This window comes from Corythoichthys intestinalis, chromosome 12, assembly GCF_030265065.1.
Source record: "Corythoichthys intestinalis isolate RoL2023-P3 chromosome 12, ASM3026506v1, whole genome shotgun sequence".
Classification (NCBI taxonomy): Eukaryota; Metazoa; Chordata; class Actinopteri; order Syngnathiformes; family Syngnathidae; genus Corythoichthys; species Corythoichthys intestinalis.
This window is the reverse complement of record NC_080406.1, coordinates 7,032,568-7,051,629: the sequence shown is the minus strand read 5'-3', so window position 1 is coordinate 7,051,629 and position 19,062 is coordinate 7,032,568. Positions and strand designations below refer to the sequence as shown.

Here is a 19,062-nt window from a genome sequence, read left to right as displayed (position 1 = left end):
TAAGAGGATTCCCGTTTAAATTTATTCTCATTTTGACAGTATATTTAATAGTTCAAAATTGGATTGTTTTTAGCTTTACCGATATAGAAATGCCTGTGGCTAATCTATGGACAATCAACAAAATCAATATGTTCAAAAGAAAAAAAAACAAACACGAATAACCACACAAAAATACAACAGTATGAGACAAAAATTTACTGCAAATAATTTTACTTTGTGCCGTTGCTTTTAACTTTAGAAAATGAAATGAAACATTTCATTTCGCACTGTTCCTTTTTTCTGTTTTCATATCTACATTCTCATTCAAATGTCATATCCTTGCATCACAGATGGCGTAAAATGTGACGCAAATGTTTTTTATGCTTGCGCAGACCATGCTGCCCACAGTTCCATTGTACTTCCTCAAAATAAATGTGAGTCAACCTTCCACTGAGCAAACCAGTTTCGTCTCCCATCAGATCGAGGACTAGCAGTTGAAAGATAAACCTGTAAATATGGGGCAAACCAGTCAAAAAACTGGTCTAAAACACTAACTTGCCTAAATTTAGTTAGCATAGAAATACAGGGCCCCATGTTTTTCGTGCGCAGCGTTGGGCTGGACTGGGAGAAAAGCTGTGCTAGCTAGCAAGCGAAGCTAGTATGATGACTGGCATGATTTTGTCACATTCTGCTGCTGGTCAGATTGTTTTGTTCCAGAGATGTGGGATAAGTTCCCAACGCCGTACCTGCATCTAATTCTTACCGATCCTAGGCGGCTTGTACTGACTTTACTGCAATTTGACAGTTTGTATATCCCCTCGTTGTTAGTGGCATCATTCCTTTGTTTTTTTTTTCGTTTGTCTTTCTCTCACCGGGGTTTTCCCTCGTTTTTTCTTTTTTCTATTGATCCCCACCTACTGTCACCTTTTTGTGTTGTGGAAGTACGGCAGCGCTGCCCAGTGACGTCACCGCCCAAAGTGCATTGCGTCGTCAACAACAATGGTGACCTACTAGTTAAACAAATTTTTCAAATTATATAGAAAAACGAAAACATTAAGAGGGGTTTCAATATTAAATTACTATAACTCATACTAACATTTATCTTTTAAGAACCACAAGTCTTTCTGGACGTGGTTCCCTTCAATCTTCGTCTAACCCCTTAGACTTACTTACTCAACGAACCCCCGGGGTGCGATTGAACCCAGGTTAAGAACCACCGATCTAAGGATTGTGAGGCAATGTGCTAACTAGTCATCCACTGTGTCAGCAGACTGTAAGACCCAGTTTATCATTATCATTAAACACAATTCTTTCCATTGGGATCCGCATTAATAAAGATGTTATCTGTCCCTTTATGGTTTTAGCTTTTCACTCATCACATGCATTCATGCTAACAACAAAACAAGCTTACCGATCTCGCTCCTATCAGGTCCGATGCCGTTGTACAAGCGGAGGTAGTTGACTTGGCAGTCGCCGTCATCGATGTCCAGCTCGGCAAAGCAGAAGTGGACTCTCTTTCCAGGCGGCACGCTGATCTCCCACTCGCACACCGTGTTATTAGGGTACGGCCCTGGATAGCCAAGTGATGACAGGGTCCCGCTAATTGGGCCCAGCACTGTGGGACCGCAGCCATCCCCTGCACATGTACAAAAATATAGTTGTTACGTACTTCAGCAAAGGGCGCATCAATTTATTGACTCGGTTTGTTTTGCTTTTCATTTAGCTTTTTGTGACATCGATCTAACTAATGCTAACTAATGAAAGGCCAAGATTGAATTAATGTTGTATATGGAGTCATGTAATATAATCTCGTGAGATTTCATTGTACTTTATTTAACCTCGGTTTAGCGAGTAAAGAGTAAATTGACAATCTTGTAGCTTTTTCCTTGGCTTTTCGATGATACTTAAGCCAAAAGTCGGGCGATTGTCATGCATGGCAACATGCAAAGCATCAAAAAATGTCATGGGATTAAGTGATTTTGTACATTAGTGGGGTCAGTTAAGCATAAATCAAAGGATTTAGTTCTATGACATACTACTAGATCTAGATTTAGCTCAATTACAAGACACATAATTTATATTAGGGCTGTGGCAAACGAGTAATTTTCTCCCGATTAGTCAGCCGACTATTTTTACGATTAGTCGACTAATCTTTTTTTTTTTTTTTTAATTTTTTTTTTTTTTTTTAGTAATTTAGCAATGAATTTTTTTATGCTTGTCAATTCACAAAAACATTTTGGAACACTTAAATTCTTGATTAAAGTACAAATAAACAGATAAATAACAATAATAAATCACAAATAAACAATGAGTTCAAATGCTGATTGAATTAACTTGTGCAAAAGAATGGAATGTAAAGAGATTCAGCACACTGACTTCATCTTTCCAAAATGATTCAAAACAATTCTTAAAAAAATACCTAGCATTAAATTATAGTATACTGTAGTACTATATATGATAGTATTATAATAAATATTCATTGCTAATCAAATTTTTCATAAAGGGTGACATTTTAAAGGTATTCTTAGTATAGAATCTGAAGTATATGGGATTAACTCCAGAAATCGTTATTTATATGACGAACATTACATGCTTTTATTTTGAATTGTTCACCGGAAGTACGTTCGCTAAACCGCCAACTACTAGTCGGGACAGCTCTAATTTATATTATACATTTTTTGTTTGTTTTGGAACACATAATTAGTTGAGCTGTCAAAATTATCGCGTTAACGACGTTTTTTAAATTAATCACGTTAAAATATTTGACGCATTTAACGCACATGCCCCGCTCAAACAGATTAAAATGACAGCACAGTGCAATGCCAACTTGTTACCTGTGTTTTTGGGAGTTTTGTCGCCTTCTGCTGGCACTTGGGTGCGACTGATTTTATGGGCTTCAGCACCCATGAGCATTTGTGTAATTATTGACATCAACAATGGCGGGCTACTAGTTTATTTTTTGATTCAAAATTTTACAAATTTTATTAAAACGAAAACATTAAGAGGGGTTTTAAGATAAAATTTCTATAACTTGTAAAAAAATATCTTTTAAGAACTACAAGTCTTTCTATCCATGGATCGCTTTAACAGAATGTTAATAATGCCATCTTGTTGATTTATTGTTATAATAAACAAATACAGTACTTATGTACCGTATGTTGGATGTATATATCCATCTTGTCTTATCTTTCCTTTCCAACAATAATTTACAGAAAAAAAAATGGCATATTTTATAGCTGGTTTAAATTGCAATTACGATTAATTACGATTAATTATTTTTTAAGCTGTAATTAACTAGATTAAAAATTTTAATCGTTTGAAAGCCCTAGTAATTGGCAACTGATATCAATTGCTATAATGCAAGACATGACAAGATATCCCATAACTCTCTAGATGTCAATTCAGCGAGCATCAACATGCATTAGCAAGTTATGTTTTGAAGTGGTTTGTGTGAAATTGTAGTTTACAAGCGACATTAAATGCTAGATTCCTGTCGAATCTAGTAGAGACCTTTTCACGGCTGCCCTAATCTCCTCTTCCTCCTTAAAATTAGCAAAGCCGAGGTACGATAACGATCTCACGATATAACAATTATCGATACATGTGTCAGGAAATCATTGTACGATGCAACTAACAAAAAGAAAAACAAGCTCTTTTCATCCTTCTGCTGTGAATCGAAATGAGTTTATCACTAGTAGACGTCCAATTCATATGAAGTGGGAGGGTGGATTCGTTCGTTAGCTGCCATCCCGCTTTTAATATTAGAGCATTTCAGGTCATTTTCTGTTGATTTTCAGTCACTTTTGGACTTTGGGTTACTGCACAGGAAGTGACCTGGGAATGTCCCAAAATAAATATGAAGTGACTTAAAATCAACAAGAATGAACAGGAATTTACCTGTAAATGACGCCAACACAAGGAAAACTGGCTGCAAAAGGTCCGATTTCAATGCAATTGAAGGCTCTGGACGTCCAATCCATTTTAAAATGAATTCCACGTTGACCTGAACTGGACGTCTACACAGACACTATTCTAGAGGAAGACTTTGCTAGCAACCTGTTGGTCCCTTTTTTTCCCCAAACAGTAATACCTTTTTTAAAACGATTAGTGCTGCAACGATTATAATCAATTAACTCGAGTAATTCGATTAGAAAAAAAGCTTTGAATCAAATTTTGCTGCTTTAAGGATTCGTTTAGTTACAGTGGCATTGTAATGGTTTGTTTTGAAAGTGTTTGCATTTAGTTTTATTGATTTGGGTTGATTCACTCCCCACTAGTGGCAACAGTGAATATGATATAACACATCTAACATAGCTGGATCCAGCGGCTCCCTGTTAAGACCAACATAGGGTTGTTTTTGTTTGAGCTAATATGATTGTTTATGCATTCGTAATTTAGTTAAGAGGTACACTACCATTTAAAAGTTTGGGGTCGCTTTGACTCCAAACTTTTGAACGGTAGTGTATATTTAGCTGTTTTTATTTTATGTGGGCATGTGTATTTGCACAATTTGTTAAGAGCATTGTGAAAAAAGTTAGCATTTTATAGCATTTAAGTTAGCGGACTTTTGCTATGCAAGTTAGCCAATTGTTCTTCGATCCTCATTTTATTTTTTTTTTCATACCATTTGAGGCTAAGCTCAAGTATTTTTATTTTTAAATGCATTTATTGCTCTGGTGAAATGAAAAAGCAATTCTGCATTCTTTGAGAAAACACTTGGGAATTTTATTTTTATACCGTTTGAGGCTAAGCTCAACTATTTTTATTTTTAAATGCATTTATTGCTTTGGTGAAATGAAAAAGCAATTCTGCATTCTTTGAAAAAACACTTGGGAATTTTATTTTTATTTCAAAGTGCCGCGTCCTCCACCCCTTTTGAAGACAAGGGATATTGGAAGTTTTTTTTCGGCCTGCAGCAGGCACTGTATGCAATGTAAAAAGACCTCAATGTTGTGGAGGTGGGGAACACACAACTAATTTTGCTACTGACCTGCATCAGAGTTAGCATAACATTATTTTGTGTGAATTTCTTGAACTCGAGCAGGAAGCTGCGTTGAAATATCCTCCGACATGTTTTCTACTATTAACGATAATTAAACAGTAAGAAATGTAGTTAACCAAGAATCTACCCATTATAGATAGTTAACTGCTGATTGCTGCAAGTTTGTATTTCTTGTATATGTTAATATAATTTGTGTTGTATATTGCAATTTAAATTTGCTAATAAAATCCAGAGATTTTTCAGACAAGTTTTCAAACTGTTTAGTAGTTTTTGAAAACAAAGGTTTGAATCCAACATGTATCACCTGAACCAATACACATGAAAATTACATAAGTCAATACAGATTTATTTTGCATTGATCATTTAGCCTTTCAATTAATTAGGTTCATATTGGTGAGAAATGTAGCCATGACCTCCATTCACCCAATCGGTTTGGTCTTATAAATGTCCCGTCCCCACCAAAAAGTGTACATGCAGGTTATGCTGTTATATCGTCCCTACCAATGTTGAGACCAAACCTACGCCCTTGCTATTACTACTTCCATTATGTCTCCTATGGTCAAATTTGAAGTCAATGTATTGTTTTTGACCTCAGAAAATGCAGTATAATCCATTCTGTAGTTGTGAAACACTAGCTAATCGTAAGCAATACATCAAAAAGTGCACCTTGTGACCTTAAAGATTTTTTCAAGGGGGGTGGGGGCTGATGTGTATTTATCTGCGTTACGCAAGCGCTTCCCGGTGGACATTATCCGGCTGAAGAGGACAAAAACAAAAGCCTCATTCCCTGCTCTGACTCACTGCAACGTTCACCAGCAGCTCATGTTACCTCCCTAATAACTCACCACAACACATCACTTTAAAATCAACTGTCTGCATATTCCACTGCATTCAATGCATTAGATATCACGTTAGTACGAGTTGGGTAACTTTTCGGTCATAAATCACTGGCTGCCATTGGCAGCGCTGGACGTCATTTAAAAAAAATGTCACTTTAATTAAGGACCAATAGGTTGCTACCAAAATTTTACATTCTCATTTTGTTTGGAAGACAAACGTTTTTGACATATTGTCCACGACAGTGAAACAAATAAACATTGTTTTTATTACAGTTATAGATATATATAAATAACTATATATATATATATATATATATATATATATTTTTTTTTTTTTAAAGTAGTTGTAGCGGATGGAAGCGCAGAGTTGCCAGCTCGTTTTTACGTACTGACAACTCGTTTCAACCTATTGCCAACCACATTTTATTGTAATGCCAACCTCATTTTAACATAATGCCAACCTCGTTTCAACCTATTGCTAACCTAGTTTTAACGCAACGCTAACCTAGTTTTAACGTATCGCCTACCCCGTTTTAACGTAACGCCAACCCCGTTTTAACGTAACGCCAACCTCGTTTTCACGTAACGCCATCCTCGTTTCAATATAACGCCAACCTCGTTTCAACGTAACGCCAACCTCGTTTTAACATAACGCCAATCTCGTTTCAACGTAACGCCAACCTCGTTTTAATGTAACGCCAACCTCATTTTAACATAATGCCAGCCTCGTTTCAACCTATTGGCAACCTCGTTTCAACCTATTGCTAACCTAGTTTTAATGCAACGCTAACCTCGTTTTAACGTAACGCCAACCCCGTGTTAACGTAACGCCAACCCCGTTTTGACGTAACGCCAACCCCGTTTTGACGTAACGCCAACCCCGTTTTGACGTAACGCCAACCCCGTTTTGACGTAACGCCAACCCCGTTTTGACGTAACGCCAGCCCCGTTTTAACGTAACGCCATCCTCGTTTTCACGTAATGCCAACCTCGTTTTCACTTAATGCCAACCTCGTTTTAACGTAACACCAACCTCGTTTTCACGTAATGCCAACCTCGTTTTAACGTAATGCCAACCTCATTTTAACATAATGCCAACCTCGTTTTAGCGTAACGCCAACCTCATTTTAACATAATGCCAACCTCGTTTCAACCTATTGGCCACCTCGTTTCAACCCAGGGTTAACCGAATATTTTCCGTCGTTGACCGGTTTTTTACAACGGTGAGGGAAAAAACTGATGTCCATCTGTCATTTTGACAGGTTGCAATTAACACCCCAGACCACAGGGTGGCGAGTGAGCATATTAATTAGCTATTGTCTCTCTTGATGCATGACGTCGTTGGCCTTACTCGGAAAAATGTCAAGGCAACTCCGTGTCCGAAGTTTCTTCAAAAAGCCCCAAAACGACGATGGTGTTGATAAAAGAGGTGAAAAAAGGGGGACTGATGCAGTGAAGGATGACAACGAATCAAGTGAATCGCCGGTTCACTCCTCACTGCGGCGAGCAGTTGAAAACGCCGCCAATTACCAAGAAGGGGAGAATTGGTAACCCGGTGAAAGCGGCATAAAGCCAAAAAAGCGGACCAGACTAGCCAGAGCCTGAAATTATTTCAAGGAAAATATGGAGGGTGCCACCACTGTGTGTACTCTTTTTGCTAAGCTGAGCTCGCATACTACGGTAGCACGTCGGCTATGAACGAACACTTGACGCGCCGTCACCCAGGTGTATTTCGGAAGACAACAGGAAACAACAAGCTAGCGGATTGTAAGTCCATACAACTTTCTAACGATTTTTTAAAAAATTGAAGTTTCCTTTAGGTGCGTCGTATCAACATGCATTTTTATTTAATAATAATAAGAAACAATAAAAAAAAAAAAAAATATATATATATATATATATATATAATGGAATTATATAATATTTTATTATTATTAAATGTATTAGGATCATGGAAGGTCCCACTTGGGGGGGGGGGGTATATATATATCCTGTATATACATAATATAATAAAAATATATATGGAAACACAGCACTGGCCTGCTTACTGTAATCCATGACTGCACTAATGTTAGTTACTTCATATTATAAAGTATTATTGTATCATTGTGGATATACATATAGTGACTGCATCAAGATATAGTCATTTTAAAAATTTAAGTGACGGGTAAAAATAGATTATGACCGGATTTTTATGACCCTGTCAGTCAAAATGACAGACAACGAAAAAGTCTAGCGCAACCTCTGTTTCAACTTATTGCTAACCTAGTTTTAATGCAACGCTAACCTCGTTTTAATGTAACGCCATCCCCGTTTTAACGTAACGCCAACCCTGTTTTAACGTAACGCCAACCCTATTTTAACATAACGCCAACCCTGTTTTAAGATTTGCTTTGAGTATTTTCTTAAGGCATTTTTTACTACGTACTTCCTGTATGCATCTTAACAAAACACATTGAGAGCGCACGTTAGTACTTTGGGTGACAAATTCGCCTGTGGTAGGACATTTCGGCATGATTCAGTATGAATATTTAATAATAATAATAAATTGTTTTTTAATTTGTCTTTTTGGCACTCAAGGTCGCCGTATAATCATTTAAAAAACAGACAAATTAAAGACTAAAACTAGAGCCGATAGATCGGGTCCGATCAAGTCATTTTCAAAGTATCGGAATCGGCAAAAAAATATCGCCCATGCCTTTTTTTAATATATATATATATATATATATATATATATATATATATTTTTTTTTTTTTTTTTTTAAATTAAATCGTTTTCTAAATATATTTAACGTTACAGACATAATATGTCACATTTATCCAGAGTCTTTAGTTTAGGCTTAAGATAGGGTTATCAAATTTATCCCAATAACGGCGGTAATTAATTTTTTTTAAAAATGTATCACGTTAAAATATTTAACGCAATTAACGCATGCGCTGCACGACCCACTCACGCATCGTCGCACTCCATCTGTAATGGCACCGTTTTGCCTATATAGAGAGCTGAAAGGCAGCGTAAAATGAGTCGAGTGAATTTTGGCTTCCTTTGGAGCCTTTTTTAAATTGGCTATAGCCTTACAATCCCTCTCCCTACGATTATAAATATCATGGGAAGCAATGTGGGGAAGCAAGACAGCAATTGATCTTTTTCTTAACACCTTATGTTATTTTCCAACGCAGAGAAGATATATCAATTGGTAGCACTACGCACAGTCATGGTTCCACTTCCCATCATGCATTTGGGTTGAATGGCTACAGTATCATTTACTGAAAGCTCAACAAATACACTAGATGGCAATATTTAGTCACAATATACAATGTCACAAGTCTTTCTATCCGTGGATCCCTCTCACAGAAAGAATGTTAATAATGTAAATGCCATCTTGAGGTTTTATTGTCATAATAAACAAATACAGTACTTATGTACTGTATGTTGAATGTATATATTCGTCCGAGTTTTATTCATTTTTTTCTTAATGGATTGCCAAAATGTATATGATCGGGAAAAATTATCGGGAATGATTGGAATTGAATCGGGAGCAAAAAAAAGCAATCGGATCGGCAGATACTCAAACTAAAACGATCAGGATCGGATCGGGAGCAAAACAACATGATCAGAACAACCCTAACTAAAACCAGTAAAAATAATTAAGTATAGAACGTTCAAAACAGTAAAATTTCTAATCTATGAAAATAATTAGCAGAATAGTAAAACACAAAGTAATCAGGGATTATTGCCTTGGTCTTTCCAAAGGAAAGAACAAGGTTATGTTATTCTACAACTTTATTACCTTGGTCTTTCTGAAGGAAAGACAAGGTAATGCAAATTTTTCCCATTCATTTTAAATGGGCAAAAAACAAATTTTCCCCAAATCAACAGAAAATGACCAGATATTAATAGGACGTATACCCCAAACGTCCCCAAACTCCATTGACGCTTATGGGGGTTGCTGCCATTGACGTCCATGGACGTCCAAAATTTTCCCCATTCATTTTCAATTGGAATTTTTTATTTTCGCAAAATCAAAAGAAAATGACTAGATGTCAATAGGACGTGTCCCCCAAACTTCCCCAATTCCATTTACGCTTATGGAGGGTGATGCCATTAACATCCACGGACGTCCAAACTTCCCATTAATTTCCAATGGCATTTCTTCATGTTTGTTCATTCTATTGATGCCAATGTACTTGGATTCCATTGATGCTTATGTAAGTTGATACCATTGACGTCCAAAATTTTTCCCATTCATTTTCAATGGGAATCCCCCCCCCCCCCCCCCAAATAAACAGAAAATGACTAGATATCAAAAGGACGTGTACCCCAAATGTCCCCGATTGCATTGCCGCTTATGGAGGGTGATGCCATTGACGTTCATGGACGTCCAAACTTCCCATTCATTTTCAATGGCATTTCTTCATGTTTGTTCATTCTATTGATGCCAATGTACTTGGATTCCATTGACGCTTATTTAAGTTGATACCATTGACGTCCATGGACGTCCAAAATTTTCCCCATTCATTTTCAATGGGAAATTTTTTTCCCCCCCAATCAACAGAAAATGACTAGATATCAATAAGACGTGTACCCCAAATGTCCCCGATTGCATTGCCGCGTATGGAGGGTGATGCAATTGACGTCCATGGACGTCCAAACTTCCCATTAATTTCCAATGGCATTTCTTCATGTTTGTTCATTCTATTGATGCCAATTACTTGTATTCCATTGATGCTTATGTAAGTTGATACCATTGATGTCCATGGACGTCCAAAATTTTTCCCATTCATTTTCAATGGGAAATTTATTTTTTTCCCCAAATCAACAGGAAATGACCAGATATCAATAGGACATGTCCCCCAAACTTCCCCAATTACATTGACGCTTATGAAGGGTGCCGCCATTGACGGCCATGGACGTCCAAATTTCCCATTCATTTCTAATGGCTTTTAATCATGTTTTTTCATTCTATTGATGCCAATGTACTTGGATTCCATTGACGCCTATGTAAGTTGATACCATTGACGTCCATGGACGTCCAATTTTTTTCCCATTCATTTTCAATGGGAATTCCCCCCCAAATCAACAGAAAACGACAAGATATCAATAGGACGTGTCCCCCAAACTTCCCCGATTCCATTAACAATTATGAAGGGTGCTGCCATTGACGTCCATGGACGTCCAATTCTCCCATTCATTTCTAATGGCTTTTACTTTGTTTCGTGCCATTGACTGGCATTATGGTCCATTCTATTGATAGACCTGAGTGGGACTAAGATCTGTATCTCCACAGAGGAAAGACCAAGGTGTAATTTCTCCCGAAATTGCAGTTTCTAGTTATGGAACTCTCTGAACACGTGAGTTTTGAGTTTCGATATTTCCCATCTCGCAACCCTGATCGCAAATCGTATCGTATCGGGAGGTACTCAGAACTTCCCAGCCCTTCTGTTTACCTCAACCGCAACTTCACCCACCTTTGTTTTCCTTTAAAACACACCTCATTAGCAGAGTAGTGCTTGAACTAGCTACTAACATGCCGAATGTTGCATTCATGTTTCAACCACCATATAAAAGCGTTGAAACATGTGGAAGTGGCGTGAGTGTAACGAGGGGAAAGGCCACAACATGCCCAACATGTGCTGCTGTCTCTTAGAAGCCAAACAGCAGCCATGCTCCTTTAAATCTTGTACGACTTTGAAAGATTAGACGTTTTAATACAAGCGGGAATGTCATACTCTGCACCTTAAACTAATGATTTAACGCTTTGCTTTAATTCGGTGTTCGTGTGAGCACTTGAACGGCCTGAGTACCAAAAAAAAAAAATCACAAACAAAACCGGTTCTCCTGGTTTTAGCACAACGAATGCTCAGCGGCGGCAAAAGGGTAAAAAAGTAAAGGAATATAGCCATACTCGAATTTTTAATATAGTGCTAGTATCACGTTGTAATATGTGTGCGTTTCCTCCGATGTTTACAACACGCTTTTGGCCTTTCGCACCCACCTTTCTGCGCCCTGCAACCTTCCGCGGTGAAGATGATGACGAGGAACGACAGGACGAGAACCCCGGCCCCTGTCGGCCCCCTGCCCACCATTACCGCTCTTTCCATAGTAGCAGCCTGCAGTCCAAATGCATACTGCTCGCTTCGGGACCGCCGGGGTTCGCACACCACGACGAACGAATTGCACCACGCTGGTTGGCGTTCGGATCCGAGCGTGGCTCGTCCACCCCGAGCCCGCGGATGGAATTCGGCCCCGCTATGTTGATCCAGTGATTCGCGACACTTTCTATGGAGGTAAATTAGCACACGTACACACACCACAGTCAATCTGAAGGGGCTACTTCCTCCATGAAAGCTCCGCCCCTAGTTGGAACTCGCTCACGCACGCACGCACACGGAACAACACACATTTGACACCCCCGCAGGTACAAAGGGCAAATCCACCTTAACCCAATTTTAACCTTAAATTATATTTATTTTGAAGTAAGCACGTGCCGGTATGAGATTCTGACGGTATGATAACCTTAAGCCAAAATATTACGGTTTCACGGTATTGCAGTTACAGTGATCCCTCGTTTTTCGCGGTTAATGGGAACCAGAACCCGCCACGATATGTGAAAAACCGCGAAGTAGTTTTTTGTGTTCAACAGTGTTGTTAATAACGGCTTAAATACTGACTTTTTTTCATGTACATTTATAGCAGTGCTTCTCAATTATTTTCTGTTACGCCCCCCCAAGGAAGACGTAAATGTTCCGCGCCCCCCCCAAACTCTCTGCTGCCACTGTAAATAGTATCATTTGTCTATAAAATTATAATAATAATAAATAATAATAATAATAATAAAATAGCATCTTAATTGATTTGGCTTCCGGCTGTCCGCTAGAATTATTTTTAGACACTGTAAAAAGTGGTCTTTCCTCATCTCCCACTGTATAAAAAGTCAAAGCCAAAAGGCAAACGGCATGATAAAAAGCGCATTCTCGAAAATGGCACTTCTCGGGCGGACACGTGGGAACCGTAGAATGTTGCTGCGTGAGTGCGGCTGGAAATCAGCGCACACTCACAGCTCTTCATATCTCTTTTCTGTGTGCTCTTGCTTAGTTAAAAAATATTGCGCGCACTCTGAAAATGAGAGCGCCACTGCCACCCACTGAGTGGATGTGCAGGTACATTTCATTCCAGTACGGGGAAAAAAAAAAAAAAGCATGTTCCCCGAGGTCACATGCGCCACCCCTGACATCGCTCTGCGCCCCCCAGGGGGGGCGCGCCCCACTATTTGAGAAGTACTGATTTATAGTGACAATGAAAGTAAAGTGAAATGAAAATGGAAGGGTGGAAGGGTGGAAAGAGGACCGACACCCCATGGAAGTGTGAGCTGTGTGATGTAGCCCTGTGTCTAATTCCAGGACGAAACTGCTTTTCGGAGTGGCAAGCCTGACAAAAATTTAACTTGTTTATTGTAAATATTTTTGAAAATACTGTTTTTTTCCAGTGTTATATATTCCCCCCCCCCCCCCAATCAGTCTTCTCAATTTGTGTATATAAATGTGTGTTCAAGAAGCTTGATTGTGTGTACATAGTTTTCATCAGGTGATGGGCCGCAATACCTAAACTCATAAAGAGATGGCCTCTAAACACTTTTTGTGTTAGATGGTATATATTTTTTCACTGTTCTTCACTGTTTGGTCTGCTGTATATAACCTGTTTTGACTAGAGCATGTATAAAGGCAAAAAATGCCTATGGCTATACCTGTTGTTTATGTTGAATTGTCAAATATAAGACTATTTATTCTAAATTTTTTGGGTTGAATGTTCATCCTAACATGTTGAATAAATATTACAAAGTTTCAAAACGGTTCGCTACGCATGTTTGGTTGTCAATTGGACATCAATATTAATCATTATTATTATATTAGTCTTTTTGGGCCCAAAATGATGATTTATAATTGGTTAGTGAAGGAAACAACAGTTTGGACATGAAGTTCAAGGTGTCACAAAAAAAGGGACCAAACCAGGCTATCGTAAACAATTCTTTCTTTGAAATATAAAGGCAACTTCAAAGGCATGCAAAATCAGACAAAATAGGCCCAGACCTTAAAGGGTTAATAACGGCGTTACAATATAACAGCGTTATTTTTTTCAGTAGTGGGTAATCTAATTAATTACTTTTCTCATCTTGGCAACGCCGTTACCGTTACTGAGGACGGAAAGGCATGCGTTACTATGCGTTATTATATTGGTCGAAAAGTCTGATGGAGACGGACTCACCGAGACGACAGAGCACAGCAGGAGTGGGGAGGAGGCAAGAAAGTTGTGACGCCGAGCAAACGCGATGCTAGGTAGCTCCAATAATACCTGTTGTAGCCGATAGCGTACAAACTACGCCTGCATGTTATGGTAGATATGGTAGACATGGTAGATATCACATGTACTGCATATAGATATAACTAGATGCAAAATGACAGACACGGCACTATATGCGTTAGTAAACAGCCACCATCTTAAAGCAGTAGACCTTTTATTACGGCTCTGTTGTAGAGAACCTTCCTAGCGAACTTAAGTAACTTTTTATCTAAAATACTTCTAAATCGGCATAATCTTGATTTGAATCTATCTTTAAATGATGAAACAGTTTTAAAACTTTCATATGTCGAAAGTAGAGAGAAGGGAACTAATGCAATAATGGGAGCAATTTTAACAACTTTTAACAGTTGATTCAGGGTAAAGGGTAAATTAGGGTAAATAATTGGGCTCGGGCCAATTGTACCAAAAACCTCCACAAAAAACTTCACATAGTGTGGCCAATGTTTTTTTTTTTTTTTTGTTTTTTTTTTTTGAGGAAAAAAAAAAAAAGTAATTATCACCAATTACTTTGCCAAGTAACTAATTACTCTTACATTCAGGTAATTGAGTTACTAACGCAATTACTTTTTGGGAGAAGTAATTTGTAACTATAATTAATTACTTTTTTTCAGTAAGATTAACAACACTGTATAAAACATGTTATTTTCACCCCCCCCAAAGGATAATTAAAAAAAAATGTATATTACTGTATATATACTGTATGTAATGTATTGTCATGACACATTCCCCATTCACTGCGTGACTGCAAGGGGGCCGTCCTAGATATGTATTTTTCAAAACATATTAGCAAATTGGAACATAAGTATAATGTTAAGTTAAAATAAAAAATGTAGAGCTGTCCCGACTAGTCATCGATGACGTAAATACGTCGACGGGCAAAACATACCGTCGACGGGTAATGACGGGTTAAAAAAAATTATATACGGATAAAGTTTAGAATGGCGGACGCTCGCGATACAGGCGGTTGTTACTGGCACCCCCAAGGGGGCCGCTGTTATTTCAATGTGACCGGCGTTGTCAAATTGAGCAAAGAGGAAGAAAGTGGGCGAGCGAGCGAGAGAGAGGGAGTGAGATGGGCGAGTTGGAAAAGTGCGCGGGTAGCGCCGAGTTGAGTGGCTGCGTCCCCCACGTTTTTGTTTTGGTCAATAAAAGTATCCATAAAGAGCCATCCGACGCCTCTTGGTGTTTTTATGCACGCCGCCGCCTTCCCAAGGAGGAAATCGGACGAACCCAGACGAACCGACGACAACGAGCCAAGTGAATCGCCGGTAGGGAGTTGAAAACACCGCCAATTTCCAAAAAGGGCAGATATGGTAACACGTGAAAGCGGCATAAAGCCAAAAAAGCAAACCAGAATAGCCAGAGCCTGGAATTATTTCAAGGAAAATATGGAGGGTGCCACTGTGTGTACTCTCTGCTAAGCTGAGCTCGCATACCACGGTAGCACGTCGGCTATAAACGAACACTTGAAGCGCCGTCACCCAAATATAATTTTCGAAGACAACAAGAAACAACAAGCTTGCGGATTGTAAATCCATACAACTCTCTAACGATTTTTTAAATGGAAGTTGCCTTTATGTGCGTCGTATGAACGCGCATTTTTATTTAATAAAATAATTAATATAATTATATATATATTTTTTAATTATTATTAAATTTATTAGGATCATGGAAGCTCCCACTTAGGGAAAATATATACATATATCCTGTATATACATAATATAATAAAAAAATATATATGGAAACACCACTAGCCTGCTGTAATCCATGACTGCACTAATGTTAGTTATTTAATATTATAAAGTTTTACATATACTGTAGTAGTATACTCTAAAATTAATACTATATACTTAATTTTTGTTACTGTGGGTATGTGTGCCTTTCATTCAAAATAATTGTGGTAATATTTCTGTGTGCCCTCTGCGTTATCTTCAGGTTAAAACAAACAAAAGTTGAACAGTTTTTCCCCTCCCCCAAAAAATGCGGAATGCACACCGGAAAGAGCATCTGAACTCACACAAAGTATTCTGAAAAGGATTGTCCAGGACATTGCAATTCATTTTAACATTTAGAACAATTATAGACGATGACATACCGCAAAAAGAGTAAGAATTGTTTTGACTCCTGTTAAAAAGGTGAAGTCACAGTGTTTCCGTTTACATTTTTTTGCACCAGTTAATGCCAGCAGCATTTGACCTCATTGTTTGTGATTTATTATTGATATGTTATTTATACGTTAATAAAGAATTTAGGTGTTCCAAAATGTTTTTTGTGAATTAATAAGCTTTAACAAAAATTTCATGATTAAATTAGTGAAAGAAAAAAAAAAAATTATTAGATTAGTCGATTAATCGTAAAAATAGTCGGCTGACTAATCGGGAGGAAATTAGTCGTTTGGGACAGCCCTAAAAAAATGATAATGGTAAATTGTGTTTTACTTGTATAACGCCTTTCTACCTTTCAAGGTCCTCAAAGCGCTTTACACTACATCCACCTACTGGTGACACAGCACCAGGAGTTCAGTATCTTGCTTGAGGATACTTAGACGAGTTCATCAGGGCGGAGAATCGAAAACTAAAATATACGATTTCATTCAATTAATTTTTTTCCAAAATAACCGACGCAAGTAAAAATAGTTGAAACAAATAGTACACAATAGATTAATCTTTTTTTTTTCTTTTCTTAAATTGAACAATACAAAATAAAATACAAAAACTACAACAATTAAAAACAACCAGTACATGTAAGATATATGTACATCATTTCCATTTTTACCTTTTTGTATTGAGACAGACAGAAAAAATAAAAATATACATGTTATTTGTTTAATATTTCTGTACGAGCTTCAATTGCAGAATTGCTTTTTTTCCCCACAATGGATCGATTACTTGACGTCACCGTCCGTTGCCATGGAACCAGCACACACAAACTTATTTAATTCCTTTAACGCACAAGTCGTCGCTCCGATTAGACGTTATTTCCTGCATATCCATAATTGTAGAAATTGAAAAAAAATGAAAGCAACGTACAAGCGCTATAAAGACATTTATTAAAAGTGGAAGACAATACAAATGTGTCAGTATTTTCAAACGGTGACATTAATTCTTGCAATGCTGCAATCCATTAGTTTCCTGCATTGAAAAATTAAGCAAACAGGGACATCTGGTGGCCATTATGTAGGACTGCTACACGCATTACCGCAACATGAACCTATTCATTCATTATCCGTATCACCCCATGATTTCAATTTAATCCCTTATGTGTTGAAATGAATATAATAACAAACAATAACAGCAGTCGTCATGGTAATACAAATGTTATTTGATCAGTTTAGTATGCATAATAGAGCAGTTAACATTCATTATTTAAAGCTTCTACAGATGGCCCAAAGCCCTTATGTCATAATTCCTGCTGTAATGTGTCACTTAATGCAGTAAAATCAATAATTTGGCACAAGTGCAGCCTCTTAGGAAGATGAGTTGCTGAGAGTGAGGGTTTTAGTCACATGACAGGCTCATGTCATGACATGTTCATTGCAGTTTTAACGACAATGCACCAGAATCAAAATGTGATGATTGAAAAATATTGACCTGTTAAACTCAGCAGTCAGTTCTGTGTCAGGGCAATTTCAAATTGTAATCTTTTTTTTCTCCCCCGCTCATTATTGTAACTTTTATTCTTTTATTTTCTGTTTATGAATTATTATGTGGGAATTTCTTTAACTATTTAATTTTTAATCCCATTTATTTTCTGTATTTATTATTTTCAACCAATCTTGGATAATTGCTATTCCTTTACATTTTTATGTTTTTTTTTGTTTTTTTGTGTGTGTGTGTGTTTTACAATTTTTTAAAGTGATTATGTTGCTATTTCAACTATTGTTTTACTTTCATTTTTTTTTTTTCTAATTTCATGTTTTTAATGAAAATGTATTGTTCCTTTTCAACGTATTTTTAGGGATTATAATCTTATATAATCTTAATATTTTTTGGTGGGGTTTTACGTATTTTTTTATTTTGTTGCCACTGTTATTTCACTCATTAATAATTAATGAATTAATTATTAAATTGATATATAGAGGGCAAAAACTGATTACGGTGATTTTTTTGTTGTAATTATATGGAGTTATAGATTTATATGACAGTGATACAATGAGGTCATCTTTTTTTGAGGATCAATGAATTTATATTCAAACACATTTGCAATTACATATGACTCCATTAGAGGGCACTAAAGGGCACCAACTCGTGTCAGGTCCGTTCAAAAGTGATCAAGAAAGAAATGTTATAGACACTTGAAAGTACTGTAGAATAGAATAGAATAGAATATGAAGACTTTATTGACATTGTACAACATACAAAGAGATTTAAAGCTTCACCATAGCGTGCACTACATAGAAGAAAAAATACAATAAGGCTAATATGACAACACAGGTGACAGTGAACACCAGTGTTGTTAATCTTACTTAAAAAAAAAAAAAAAGTTTTTTTTTTTTTTTTTTTTTTTTAGAAATTACTTCTCTCAAAAAGTAATTGATTTAGTAACTCAGTTACCTCATTGTAAGAGTAGTTACCAGGTTGGGAATCTCTGGAATGAAGCCGATTCGATACGTATCTAGATACACAGGTTACGATTCGATTAAAAAACCATACATTTTAAGGCCGAGCGATTCAGTACGATTCGATACAGTTTAAGAACGATACGGTTCAATACAGAGTGAAAACGATACGATAGTAAACACTTGTTGTCTGTGTTCGTGCAGTATTTTAAAAATATAAAAAAGACTACATTTTTTAATAGCAAAATTCAACAACAAAATTTCATACCTATGTTATGTTTTATTTTTTTATGAGAAAAAAAATAAGGCTTACTATATGACCGTC

The 19,062-nt window shown here is 37.1% G+C and overlaps 1 protein-coding gene across 1 annotated transcript in view; it reads right to left on the bottom strand.

The window, feature by feature from the left end:
• The window catches only part of dcbld2 (discoidin, CUB and LCCL domain containing 2), a 53,750-nt gene extending 41,563 nt beyond the window's left edge, over positions 1-12,187 (bottom strand). Inside the window, exons 1-2 of the mRNA XM_057852413.1 lie at positions 11,817-12,187; positions 1,391-1,615 (exon numbers count right to left, since the gene is read on the bottom strand). Coding sequence (XP_057708396.1) covers positions 1,391-1,615; positions 11,817-11,922 — 331 coding nt within the window. The 5' untranslated portion in view covers positions 11,923-12,187. The remainder of the gene's footprint in view (positions 1-1,390; positions 1,616-11,816) is intronic.
• Between the last annotated feature and the right edge of the window lie 6,875 nt (positions 12,188-19,062).